Source organism: Onychostoma macrolepis, chromosome 15 (assembly GCF_012432095.1).
Source record: "Onychostoma macrolepis isolate SWU-2019 chromosome 15, ASM1243209v1, whole genome shotgun sequence".
Lineage (NCBI taxonomy): Eukaryota > Metazoa > Chordata > Actinopteri > Cypriniformes > Cyprinidae > Onychostoma > Onychostoma macrolepis.
Genome location: NC_081169.1, coordinates 23,830,688 through 23,845,781, shown reverse-complemented (window position 1 = coordinate 23,845,781; position 15,094 = coordinate 23,830,688). Strand labels below are relative to the sequence as shown.

The window sequence follows — 15,094 nt, the reverse complement described above, 5'->3', positions numbered from 1 at the left end:
ATTTGGTTTTTTTCCTGTTCTCATTATTAGTTTATCACTTTCAGTCCGTTCACCTGAGTTAATTAATCATCTCGTTTGCTCCTTTGGTTTCCCTGTCTTTATAAGCCTTCAGTTTCTGTATGTTCTTTGTTTCGGTTTAATGTTCATTAAATGGATTACATGTATGTTGATGCTACTTTGTTGTCCTGGGGCCGGATTCACGAAAATCTTCTTAAGAAATAAGTTAAGAAATTTCTTAAGATAAATTCCACGAAGTTCGTAAGAATGTTCGTAAGTGCAATTCTTGAAAAAAATCTTAAGTTCTCAAATATATTCTTAAGAACATCTTAATTTTTTTCTTAAGTAGAAAATGACAGTTATCTGAGTGAAAACATGATGCACTGATAAACTCACTGCGCTTCCTGCAGATTACCATATAATAATCATAATAAGCACGCACACTCTTTTTGTCGCGACTTTGAATGGCGCTTCACGTTTTTAATGCGGCGTGTTTTTGAACTGTCTGTCTGTCTCAAGCTGCAGCGATCTGTTTCATTCATTTTTGTGCTGTGCTTTTGCGCTCTCATCCGAGTGAACGCTTCCGGTTTGTGTGTCCGCGCTGCTAAAGCGAACGCGTACTGCGCATTCATATGCGCTGCATACTGCCAAAGATTATGTCGTATTTATAGGCTAAAATAAAACCGGCCAATTAAAGTTCCCTATCTGATTCGTTTTTGTAGAGTTGCTACTGAGTTTTGAAGTCAGAAAAAAGTAGCGTCACACATAGGCTAGTCATTCATGACCGATCATTGTTTACATTATCAGTCATCGCTGTCACTTCAGAAAACTCGTGCACATCCCTATTAATAGTCCTACTATGTATTATATGTAGCTAATATTGTTGTAATGCTTAAATATAACAATTAATTTGAAATAACCCAATCAATTTATTAAATAATTCTTACTGTGGGCTGTCCTAAATTTAAGAAGTTATTTACGATGATTTTTAAGAAGATTCTTTTCAAGAATTTGAATTCTTCTGAAGTTTTGTCTTAAGAACAAACTTATGAAAAAAGATAAGAATATTCTTAAGAAGAATTTTTGGGAATACAAAATATTCTTAACTTTTTTCTTAAGTTAAAAAATAAGAAGAAAATGGCAGTTAAGAAGAAATTTCTTCTTAAGAATGTTTTGTGAATCAGGCCCCTGGTTATTCTCCTGTTTTTTGTTGTGAAAACAGAAACCGAGACCATAAACAGAAGTGCAAGTGGCGTTCCTTCCCGTTTTGTTTTCCCCGGTTTTTGAAAGTTTTAGTTTACCTGTTTTCCTCCTCCACGCTGTATGGAAGTCGCCGATCTGTTCTCCACCCTAGCCCGCCTGGATCTCCTGTTTGTTGAGTATGCACGGGAGTTCTGCGAAGTCAAGCCCACTGTCCGCGGCACATGTGCCCCTGGGAATACTTATATACCCAGAGTATCCCGACCTGCCATGGCCTCTGGAAAGGCCAGCTCCGCCATGGCTTCCTGATCCACCCTGGAGGCTCCCCTTGTTTCCACCCTGTTCCAGTCCTGCACCCGCCCCACCCTCCCCGATGGTACTGTTATGGCGCGGTGCGCCTTCTGGGAGGAGGGGGCAGCAATCTGTCACATGTTTGAGTTCCTGCTTGTCCTTACTTGGTTTGTTTCCTGTTCTCATTAGTTTATCACATTCAGTTTGTTCAGTTTCTATATGTTCTTTGTCTCGGTTTAATGTTCATTAAATGGAATACGTGTATGTTGATGCTACTTCGTTCTCCTGGTTATTCTCCTGTCCTTTGTGGAAATTATCTTTACTACAACCACGTTTCGTGATATGTGGAGATTTAGTTTTTATAGCAACTTAATCAAAGTTAAGTAAGCAAAACAAGGAATTGGTTTAGTGAGAGAGTCAGGGAAAACAGTAAATTGGATGAATGAACATGCTAATGTCTTTGTTTACTCAAAATAATCATTGTCATCATCGCTCAAGTATGAAATCAAAACACACACATATTACAGACATTACACGGTGCGATTTAAAATCAAAATATGGACAATTACAGCAAAACAAACTGCATCATGAAAACACATTGTTTACACATCAGTTAATCTAAAGCTCTTGGAGAACTGCTTCAACCGCTGGGGGCTAATGGACCTGGGGCCATATTACGTCATTAAACGAATATTTACTTTGCTCTTGTGTGATTATATGAAGCTCCAGCAGTGTGAAGAATGTCAGATTCTACGTCTTTTCATAGTCTTGTGGCTACTGCAATTTTATGATGTGCTAAACAATGTGATAACGAGATGGTTGTGTGTTTCTCTCTGTGGAGATCTTCAACACGTCTTCATGGTTCATGCTAAGATAACGTAACTCACACACATCTATACACAGTAATAAACGATACAGGAATAACACACACTCACTCACACCAACATATACCCTCCTCGCTCCTTCCGGAAAGTCAAAGTGTGGTGTCATTAAGCAGAGCTCTTTTGCTATTAATGACACCACAGGAAATATCAAACATGCAGAAAGAACAACCCGACACCACCCGTTGCCCCCGGAAATGTGCCTACCTTTTCACACAACCCCCCCAAAAAGGAATTAGCCACTTTAGGATGCAATATTGGCACTTGTAGATTGAATTAAATGCGACAATCTCTTAAGACTTCTTTTAAAGTCTTTAATTAGCTGTAATAAATGGAGATGCTGCGGAGTGTCGTATTGAAGTGCATTGAAGGCTTGCTAATCACTTTAAAAGCTCTGAGGCAGATGTCAAGATTGGTGTGACGTGTGGCATGAAAATGTGAACCGTTTAAAAGGATTTTTTGTCTCTGTGTATTTGTATGAGTGGTATAGGTATTGACGTCTTTTGAAATAGAGAGATTATACGTGGGTGGGTGGATATGGACCCCCATGAAAGAATAGGAAGGCTGATGCCACACACACATACATATGCACACACGTTCACTGGTACAGTAAATGTAAGCATAGGGAGTATTCATTATTATTACTATTATAGAAATATTTATACTTGGAAAAATTATAGAAATATTTATAAAAACATGTAAAAATATATTTTATACTATGTGCATTTAAATGCATAAATTAAAAAAATATGTAAACACTTTTCAAGCATCTCAACTTTCTGTACACACGGCCTTATGTCTCACATGGGACAAAGAGGATTAAGTAAGTAACTTTCTTTACATGCAAAGTTAAGAAATATAAGCTAATAAAATTTTCTTTTGATTTTCTTTTATAAAACCATAACTGAATGAGTTCATGGAAAATAATCTATCTAGATTTCTGCCCAGCTATGCTTGATGAAAGCTGCGCTCCATATTCATAATCTGCATATATACAAACTAAATACATATTATATTTATATATAATGTAGGCCTTATATAATAGATAGTGGAAATAAAAGTGCAAAGTTGAGAAATTAAAGCTAATAAAATTTTATTTTCTATGATTATCTTTTATAACAACATGTATACGTTTTCTGACAATTTTATGGAAAATAACATTTTTATAGTATTTATATTATAAGACTATATATATATATATATATATATATATATATACTGTGTTTACTAGGCTTCATAGCTAAAAGCTACAGCATTGCAAAAATAATACTGAGTGGCAAGATAAAATTATTACCATTGGTGACATGATTTTACCCAAGTACCATCATGGAAACTAATATACAAGTAAAACAAACTACACAACTGCAAAACACACATAAAACTGATAAATATATATTTTTTTCTTTGTAGATATATTTAAAAGAGATGTGTGCAGTCAGGGATGAAGGACCAGGAGAATAAGAGACAGGAAAACAACCATCGAGTGAACTGCACCTGCTTTCTTCCTATGTCCTTTTTTTCTGTAAATGTCAGAGATAATGATGTGTTTTAAATGTAACTGCATATACCAAGAATGAGGGCAGTAAGAGCAGAGGCCATATATGTGTCAAAAGAAAAAAGCACTGAACATGACACGTTCATAATATAGAACGGCGGTCCCCAGTTCTGTTGGCAGGTCTCCCTTTCAATCTCACAATCTGTATTCAACCTCAAACCAGGCTGCACAGGGAGATAACACACACACACACACACACAGTGGGCAAAAGACCTGTCAGCTGGCAGGAAGTCACACACAAACCCATAATTGTTTGAGAGCTTTCTTAACTGAATCTCTTAATGCTGAAAACGAAAGGTTATTAAGAGCCTCTGTGATTCACCAGCCAAATAGAGTCTCTCTCTCCTTTCACGTTCACTTTGGCTCTTAAATGGCTCTGAAAGATTTCCACACAGTGCAGGTCTCCACTAAATTACACCTTATTGATAAGCTGCCAAGCTCACACCTGCCATCACTTTTCATATTTAGCATTGCATAACTGTTTGGTGAAGTAATTGCAAAGATTTATTGATTATATCTGTATAAAAATATCTTCCTTCTAATGGAAAGAGGCCTTCCTCTGTTATCTTTGGACGTGTTTCCATGCCTTTGGCTTTTACACACCATAAAAATCAGTGTTGTATAAAGAGGTCTGTATGTGTTTAAGTTGGTGGGACAAAGCTGCATTATGCATTGGCTCTGAAACATAGATTTTATTCAAACAAACAATTAAAAATAGGGATATCTGCTAAAGTACAATTAAAAGCAGATTCGCACACATCCGCAAAACATTCTTTCCGATGACACATCAATAGCCTCGAAAAACATAGTCAGTGAGAGCTATCATCGTTGTTAAACGACAAATATAATCGCTTTTATTTTCTTATATACATTTTAGATAGGATGAAGAATACGTGAAAGACGGGAAAAAGAAAATATGAAGAAGTAAAAAAAGAATAAGTCAAAAGGAAACGGTGCGCGGTGAGAAATTAACACGATGTGAAAGTTTTCCAGAAGAAGTTCTTGCATCCAGCTTTGCGCTCGCGAGGTGCCAGCATGGGACCGGCGGCGCGCTCGAGCTCCAGACGCACTTCATCTTTCTCCACAGCGCGAGACAGATCCTCGGGCTCCAGCGCCTCGTTTTCTGCTTGCACGAGGTCTGAGAGCAAGTCTGCAAGTGTGTATCTGGCGAGTTCCTGAAGAAATTGAGAGAGAAACAAAACTTTAGTATGTTTGCATACTTGTTGCCAAAGGTACGCTCGATAATACGAACACTCTCAGAAAAAAAGCTTCAGCGCTGTCACTGGGTTGGTATACCCTATGATGCGAAAGCTAAAAGTTACATCTGTGTATCTTATTTGCCCCTAAATGTTACATATTAATACCTTAAAGGTACATTTTAGGACCTTTTGAAAGCGTACCGCCCCAGTGACTGTTGAATTATTTTTCAAGTGAAGAAAGAAAAATCTAAATGAACGTTTGCACAAAGTGAATAACTGTCTAAAAATGTAGGCACTGATTTAGTTTTACATCTATTTTTTAAACGTTGTCTTAAATAGAGCATAAGTTTGCAACTTTAATATTTTAGCTCCATAGAAATATTTTAACTAAAGTCGGACTGACAACCGACATTCGTTATCTGACTTTATTCCCGTTTTATATGTAAACAAAAAATGTATAGTCTTAAATGTTTAACACTTGTTATATATCTTAGATATATTTTCTCTTTTTTTCTGCCATGAGACAAATTTTTACCTTTTCTGATTACTTGATCATCAGTTTGTTTGCGTGAGATTATATTAATGATAATCAACATTACGAAAGCTCAAACGACCTTTATATATATCCTCCATGAGGTGTAGAACTAAGTCTCTAAGTCTAGATGTAGACGCTTCGATTTCAGCACCATGGACAGTGGTTTTAGTTCGTTTGCTACCGTGTCAGAACTCAATCTAAAGCCATATATAACATATAAAAAATTACCAAAACTAGTAATTTATGAATGCATTCGTTTACCTGTTTTCCAGCCGGGTTGAGGAGAGATCTCTGCAGAAGTTGGCGGAGTTTGGCGTCTGTCGGTGCTGCTGAGACGCTGCTGACGGCGAGCGCAAGGGACAGGAGAGCCAGTGCGCACTGGATACGCGTGGAGAGCATCTTTGAAAGTATTGATTTGGTGGGAAATTAAAAGAAGAGAGATGCGTCGGGTAGCGCTGCACTAGTTGTAAGTTGCCTCTTCTATCTCTTTGCTCCTTCTGTTGCAGCTCATTCCTCCAAAGTTGCCTTTTAAACGATCCGCCTGACGTCAGAAGGCGAGGGGGGTTTCCTCCGCGTGCGCTCGAGTGATACTGAGTGACATAGATGACACCGATTAGGGGCGTGAATCCTACTGGAGGTGAATGGAATTAATGATCGATTTAACCTGCAATCGTCACTCCAACCCTGCACACACATACTGTATTTTGTCTCTGTGTGTGTGTTTGTCAGAATTTGCCTATATTGACCAAGTCTATACCCGCAACAAGGATAGTAAAATCTGAAATCACTTACAAAACTCAATAAAAAAAATACCTAATAAGAGTTTTTAAACAGTTCAGTGGAAGGGAAATATACCATTAAAAAAGTAAAGGGTTTAGCACCCTTTATAGTCCTCACTATTGTGTTTGTGACTCAAATATGAATGAAAGAGAGAGAGCATAATTTCACAATATATTCTGCAGGTTATGAAAAAAGGCCGTCAGAACATAAAGATAATTATACAGTTATAGTTCCAGTGTTATCCTAACCCCTCCCCCACACCTAACCCTAAACCTACCAATACTAGGGGGGTAGTAATCTGGCTGGGGTCAGAATTCAGCACAAAGCCGGTCCTCGAATCTAACAGCAAGTCTGTGGGGATTTTTAAGTGATTATTTGTGCACATATATTTGCGCCAGAAGGTGGCGACAAGTGACTTTAGTGAATCGTAAAGAGTGAATCATCGAATCACTTTTCAACCGATTCATTCGCAATTGTTGATTCATTTAGGAATGAAAACAAACTCCTGATTCATTCAGAAATTAAAATAGTGATATTATATCATTATACATTATATTAAAATAGTGTTTCATTGAATCATTTACACAACTGATTTGTTCAAAAACGTCACTATTGTATTGTTGTTTGTAACTTATGATACTAAACTGTAAATACTGTGTCTATAATGTAAGTTGCACATATTACATTTTGTTAATTTAAATTGAAAAATAACTAGTGCTGTATAGCCTATCTGTTTAGCCTATAGCTATAATCATAAAAGATTCACAAAAAATAAGAAATCATATTTCTAGGGCCGATTCCAGTGCTGGTTTCAAGTGGGTTCTCTGGTAACTCGCCCAGGGCAAAGACATTAATTGATGGTGGTTTGGTTTACACCGCCTCGTGCGTGTGCGCATTGACGTCAAGGTTTCCGAGAAGAGCCTCGTGTCCTACTGCTTTCCCCAGGCCGGACGGATAGTGGATCTGTTTGCCTCTTCCCTCCGTGGGGGTTCTCGGTCCCCTCCGTTCTTCTAATCAAGATACAAGCGCAGATTAACTGATGGTAATGTCCAGTCATGATCCACGCCGTGCGCGCCTTCTGATCCGTGATGTGTTAGAGGAGAACTCGCGCTAATTCCATTGAACCTTTGGGGACGGTGTGACGGTCGCACCCGCTCATGGCCTGCGAACCCGTTGACTTGAGACGCATCCAAAGCAGCATTATTTACGCAGTTACTATTTTCGCACACCAGCACGCTGCACAGGCTGTTAAGAGCAAATTAATTTCAGACTAACCCTTACCGACAGTATTTTTCACAGCCTGTATTTTCAATGCTAATTGCAGTCATGTGTGTTTCGAGCGCACGCAGTAGCCTTTGGCGTTTGAGACTAAAAACATATTTAGACACATGGCTGATGGCAATGATTTCTATTAGTGCTATAGAGTTTGGCAGAGGCCACCGAACTGCATAAGCCTTCTAAACTTTCATGAATAAGTTTTGAGATTTAGATTCACAACATTCTTGTCAGTACATGCAAAAATTCACAGACACACGCATAGTTAAACACAAAGGCCATGAAACGCATTTGCATTTTTTTTTTTTAGAGTAAACCAAGTGGCATTTATTTTAAATAAAGAATGATTTCACAAAAAGTTACATTTTAAATGATTAAACAACAGACATTGGCCAAAATTCGTGCATTTTAAGCATTCAAATAAGTTTAAGTAATTCAACACTTGCAAATACAGACATTCTTATACCAAGCACTCTCCATTGGTTTAAAAAACTGCAGTGTTTTAATTAAAGCTTCGGTTTATTGAAGGCAGTTTACAATCTCATTTTCTCTTTTCTCTGTAAAACGGATGTTGGCCTTTTCTCATTATAATGAATGTGCTGATTGAAGTTAAAATTGAGCGGCTGAAATCCTACACTGCAGCAAGAAAAGGCCTTTCTGATTAACCACACAAACCAAAGAATTTTTCATTTTTAATTTAATAAAACTAATCGCTAATCAGAACTGGGTTTCAAACAGCAGTCAGCTGGTTCCCCAGTCACTTTTTTGTTTGATTGTGAGTCAGCCTTCAGGTTTGGGAATGTTAATTAAAGGTGCTTGCTAAGGGTGATTGCTCATACTCAGGCAACAGTTGGCACACTTAATGCATGCTTTTAACCCCTAACATCAATTATTAAACTTACGAGTGTAAATTGTCCTGAGACAAATGTGATAATCTTTGTGATGTGACTCTGTGTGATAAACCTAACGGCTTTCACTTGGTGTTGCAACCTGCACTTTGGCCTTTCTAGGAATACTTCACCCAAAAGTGAAAATGTACTCACCCTCAGGCCATCCAAGATATAGATGAGAAATGTAGCATTAAATCACTTGCTCACCAGTGGATCCTCTGCAGTGAATGGGTGCCGTCAGAATGAGAGTCCAAACAGCTGATAAAAACATCACAATAATCCACATGAATCCAGTCCATTAATTATAACGTCCTGTGAAGCAAAAAGCTGTTTGTAAGAAACAAAATCCCTCATTAAGACGTTTTTAACTTCAAACCATTGTTATTAGCACATACAAGTCCTCTATCCATAATATTGCTTTCTCTGGTGAAAAATTTAATTTATCTTGTCTGGATCTAGAGAGAAATATGCACAGACCAAGCACCGTTTACAAGCAAAAACAGTCCAAAACAGTTCTAAACAAATATTTTGATGTGAGAGGACAACAGGAGACAACATTTGACTGGAAGACACGTTATTAATGGATTATGGACTCATATTTTGGCCAGAAGCAACGGTTTGAATTTAAAATGCCTTAAATGATGGATTTGTTTCAAACATGCAGCTTTAATTTCATAAGACATTAATTGATGGAGTCGTGTGGATTACTTTGTGATGTTTTTATCAGCTGTTTGGACTCTCATTCTGACGGCACCCATTCACTGCAGTGGATCCCTTGGTGAGCAAGTGATATAATAATACATTTCTCCAAATCTGTTCTATTGAAGACATAAACTCAGTTACATCTTGGATGGCCTAAGGGTGAGTAAATTTAAATCAAATTCTAATTTGTGTGTGAACTTTTCCTTTCAGGCAGGTTAAACGAGAGAAAATGAGCTAGAGAAAAATGTGCAACAAAACAACTCATAGAAAATGTTGTTGTGGAGCCCAATTGTTAAGCCAGCATGTAACACCATATCTACTGACCAAAACACCACTGAGAGTTAGGGGTCTTCTCTTTTCACTTGAGCTATAGTGAGCAACCAGTGGAAAGCTATATATTCCCATTTCCAATCATCTCAATTGCAGTTGATTGGCTAGCACATCTAGCCAAACATCTTTGCTAATGGGTGCTCCAGAAATAAACAAATAAAAAAATCTCCAGAAAATGCCACGTGATAGATCAAAATGGAACTACAGAAAAGCGACAGGTTAAAAACTATTCAGAACAACGTAGCAATTGCATAGCAACCCAAGCATAATGGTGTTCAATTAAATAGCTTGTAGTTTTAATTGGAATTTATGGAGTGACACTTTCCAGGAAACTGGGAATTTTTGAAACATTGAGGTGTTTGACTGATGAGGTGCTACAAAGGCTCATCTGTTGTACTGGAAAGGTCATTAACCTCTGTCAAACACACACACACATACACACACACAAATACAAAATGGGGTCAGGTGCTTAGTGTCACTCCAGGTGGCCATAGCAATCTGGACACATCTGTCCATCATCTCGAAGAGGCAGACTGGCCTGTCCACAAACACCTTTCCATTCATTTGTCCAGCAGTGGTTGTTTAAATCATACTTTAAAACAAAGTCATGTCACCTATACATACATATATAGCACAAACCCACTGTGCAACACACACATTCACACATGTTGGAGGTGATGATGAAGTATTTTATGGCCATCTGGCTTAGGATGATGTGTGTGTGTGTGTGTGTGTGTGTGTGTGAAGAGGAGGAAATGGGATGTGTCAAGGTGGATGTGTGGGGTTTGGGGGATGGCGGATTGTATGCTCCATTAATTTTAAGTTTAATCACATCTACTTTCCTCTCGTTTTACATCCCTCCCTTAACCTTTTTCTTCTTCACTTCCTGTCACCTCCCTTAACTGCTTCTCCACCTTCTTCCTTCCTTCCATAAATATATTTACTCCAGTGTATCATTCATCATTTTAATTTATTTGTGGACTAATTTGTTATCATAACGAAAAACTGAAGTAACAGACAGAGTTAGAGAGAGATCGCACACGTAATGAAATAAATATATTTATTGTATAAATGTAAAATGTAAAAATAAATCTCATTGATGATTTAATGTATCTTCATAGCTTAATATATACATAAATAGTAAATTATGAAAATTATGAAATATAAAACTATAAAACAACAATATATTGTTGTGTATATATATATATATATATGAATATATTATATATATATATATATATATATGAAATCTTTGAATAAAAATATTTTAATTATAAATATTGAAAATATTTTTATTACTGTCATACACACACACACACACACACACATATATACACATTACATTAGGATTTAGATAAAGAAGAAAAGAGATACAGAGAAGGAAAGGTGGAGATAAAGGGAGAGGGAGATGCCAACACAGATGCAGATCAGATGAATAAACGCTTTGATGTGAATTGCATGCTCTTAAATTCATCTGTCAGGATTCGGGCTCGTCAGAGACTTGGAGGAATTACTCACCCTGCCCTTCGTCCACCTCGCAGGCTCGTCCTCCTCCGCTGGCATTTTCTCTTTCTCGCGTTCACACACACACATATAAAGCGTGGAAATTTGTGTATGAAAGTGTGAAATGACTTGCAGCCACACACAAGCGCACAGCAGCATAAATGAACACAGAACCTGTCATTCTCACAACAAACACATGGAAATTCACCACAAACACACATAAATGCAATTCATTCATCCCTGCAATTAGACAAATAGATTTTATTATTTTATAAGAAATTGTGAATGATGATTTCCTGTGCAAAACTGTTGCGATGCTAGGGTGTTGCTATGCAGTATTTAGGCCTATGCCAAATAAATCCATTGCTAAAATCTCTAACACTTTGTGACTTGGTTCCCTCCCTCAATATCCGTGCCATGTTTTCACTGTTTAAACACCCAAGAGGTGACAATTGTATGTCTACACAAGTATGTTTATGATAGAATCACATCCTAAAGCTGCAATAAAAGTAATTTATACAGAACAGCAAACTAAGCTTCTGATGAAAAATAAGCTTCTGATGTTTACTGAAATGAAATTAAGGCCAGTCTGTTCCACTGTGTTGGTGTGTTCTGTCTGTGCTTGCTATTGGTTGATGAAATCATAAAATCTTTCTTTTTGATTTCTTACTATCCATACTTATCATCTCTGTCCCCATCGAAAGATTTTTAATAAGCTGCCAGCTAAGTTCAATAAATTACACAAAGATGAGCAAAGTTTAAATGAATCAAGCATGAGAAATGTGAGTGGTTCGTACATTTTTCAAATTGGAAACAATCCCAGAAGTCTTTTAATTATGTTAAAGGTCAACTTGCAATTTTAGGCCTTTATCTCCCATTTTTTTTCCTCACATGTATGCTTGAATACACTATGAAATGCCCAATACCAACATCAATATAATGCCATCTTCCTTTACAACTATACATACAAAATCATAAATACTTACAAACCTGTAGAAATCCTTTAAAAACTGGAACCTTTGTGAGGGTAACTGCACAGGTGAGCGGATTCAGTGCTCAGGCACCCCAGAGCAAAACATTCATTTATTAGTAAATGATAGAAAATCTTTATCTGAGAATGAGCTTTTTAATGGCAGTTTTATTAATAAATGAAATCCAGAGAGTCTAACATAAGTAAAATCATTTGCACTCCTAGATTGATTTAATTAAAATCAAAGCTCATTAAGCATGAAATATGAGAAAATCTATGACACACAGAATCAGAACAGAATGCAAAATTAGGTAAATGCTTCAACTGTTAGATAAATGTAATGGCATTAAATATTTAACCAATGTCATTTATAACAAATGCACTAAAATCCACCTTTGAATTCCACTTGTAAACACATTAAAGTCTACATACTGTATGTAAAAAGGTTTTCATTTTGGAAACATACATTGAACATTCCAGTGTCTAAGCATAAAAAAATGTATGTGCAACCCACACTTTATGAGGGTGATTCTTCAGCTCGGGGAACTTTTGTCTCTTACCGAAATGCTTTTAAATAAAAATTGCTTTAAAAATAAAGGATGTAGCCTGTTTTTAATGGCTATTTAAGAGTGTTGACGTGTTCCTAACCCAGATTTTATAATTTTCTAGCAGTAGTAAATATATATATTTTTAAAGAAATATATATATATATGCACAAACATTATGAAACATTTTATTTTTCAGACTTTGAAGAATACTTACTTTGTATGAAATCCTATGCAATCACATTGCATTCTATATCTCTTTCACTCTCTTTCATTCATAAAGTTAATGCTTTCTGTATAATATACTGCATCCAGTATGTGGAGAACATGAGTCAATATTTTTGCAGTTCTATGCATTGTGAAATCATGAGCTTCAGACACCTGCCCTATGATACAACATTACTCACTGTATTTCTCATCAGGCTCTAGCAAACATACTCACACATTCTCAAACAAATGGTACTTCTGTGAAGCGTTACACCCCGTGTGTGTAATAGCAGAATCAATGGTATTTAGTGATGGAGCAGTCAGGCAAAGACGAGAGAAAAGAGCACCTGGCAGTGGAATCATTCAGCATTGATATTTAAACACAGCCTCGCCGAACCCCGTCTACCCACCCTCACACTGCTAATCAACTCTTCAACTCAGACGGAGAGAACATGCTTTCTCTCAAGTGTGTGTGTGTGTGTATGAATGTCTTTGAGCAGGTCAAAATGATCTCCTGTGCGTCTCGAAATAAATTGCTTTCAAACTTTTCATCTCCGTTTTTGCAACAAAGAATCGGCTGCAATTGAACCGCTGTGATTCTTTTATGCAGCTTAAATAACATCAAATCTCTTTCTTCTGTGTCAGGATTATGAAAATGTAACCAGTTTGGGAGCTATTCATGCATATGCAGAATTCATGCTAATCAGCCGACAGCTCTAAACTACTTTGCTTGTTTTACAAATTACGCCATTATCAGTTTTTTGTCACATGCACTTCTTAATTGCTTAATTTATTTAGTTCCTTTTGAAGCTGTCGCTACAATCAGACACAGTTTGCCATGATGTCACTTCCTACGGTCACCTCTGTGATTTACATATTTATTTGAATGTGAGTCATACTTACTTTCATATTCCATTCTGAGGGTTCTAGAACAATGCATTGCAAAGGCATGAAATCTTATTGTGATATCATTATGCATTCCTCTTGCAGTCACAAATTTTGTCCCTTAAAACTCATTGTTGATAATCGAAATGACATATTTAAACGTTTTTCCCATGAACATAATTTCTTAATGCCTTAAAGGGGTCATCGGATGCCCATTTTCCACAAGTTGATATGATTCTTTAGGGTCTTAATGAAAAGTCTATAACATACTTTGGTTAAAATTTCTCAATGGTAGAGTAAAAAATACCTTCTTTACCCTGTCAAAATCAGCTCTGTCTTCATCATTTTAGTCCATGTTGCTTTAAATGCTAATGAGCTCTGCTGACCCCGTCCCTCTCTTCTGTGGAGTGACAAGGAGACTGTAAACTTAAGCTGCAAAACTGGCTAACTAGCACATTATTAGGAAAGGCAATTTGCAAAGATTCATAAAAAACGCTTATACTCACTTCTTGTGTAGATGAAACTGGATCACGAATGATTCGCGCGAACATAGACGCATTTAGGCAGATTGTAGATTGGCGCATTCCATTCAAAACGAAAGTAATGTTAATCCTCTGCGTCTTCAGGAGTAAATGACGACTGCTATATTTGTTATTGCATCCAACAACAAAACGCCTTAATCGCTTAATCGGAGACATCTTGTCCTCCCCTGCACTGGAGTCAACATAATGGCAGACAGCTCACTGAGGGCGGGTCTAAGGTAAGACAGCCTTGTCAATCAACTATCGTGGGAGGGGCCTGTACAGAACTATGTCATTCTGACAGGAATCTCAGAACAGCCTGATTTGAGAAAAGGGATTTTAAAAAAACCACTGGGTGGATTTTTATCATTATAGGATGGATGTGTACACACGCTTCCAACTCACATTTATGTTCAAACAACTTGTAAGGTGAAATTTGCATCCGATGACCTCTTTAAAATGACATTTTAAACTCTACATCCCTGCCTCATTTAGTACAGACCTTGTGCATCCACTTTCACTTAGATATATAGTAAATGCTACACAATGGCAAATGGCGATATTGGATTAATTCAGCCATATACGCTTGTTTGAACCATAAAGTGATTCTAAAGAAGAAGAGGAAGAGCGAATTATACAGCGTCATTTACAAGTCAATGTATCAGAATGATAATGCATTTTGTGTATCACTCTCTACATTGTTGCACGCGTAATTGATATCATTAGCCTTTCGCCTGTTATGAAACAGCTATAATAATGTGTTGCTTACACAAACCATGTTCCTGTTCACCATCTTAGACAGCTACCTTCTCAAAATCAACTCAGAAA

At 37.0% G+C, this 15,094-nt stretch overlaps 1 protein-coding gene across 1 annotated transcript; it reads right to left on the bottom strand.

Moving 5' to 3' along the window:
• Nucleotides 1–4,606: 4,606 nt before the first annotated feature.
• On the bottom strand, nt 4,607–6,184 carry sst1.1 (somatostatin 1, tandem duplicate 1). Its single transcript, XM_058745007.1, has 2 exons — nt 5,920–6,184; nt 4,607–5,099 (listed from the first exon to the last, which is right to left on the bottom strand). The coding sequence occupies exons 1-2, from the start codon at nt 6,055–6,057 to the stop codon at nt 4,893–4,895; spliced, it is 345 nt and encodes a 114-aa protein (XP_058600990.1). The 5' UTR covers nt 6,058–6,184; the 3' UTR covers nt 4,607–4,892.
• Between the last annotated feature and the right edge of the window lie 8,910 nt (nt 6,185–15,094).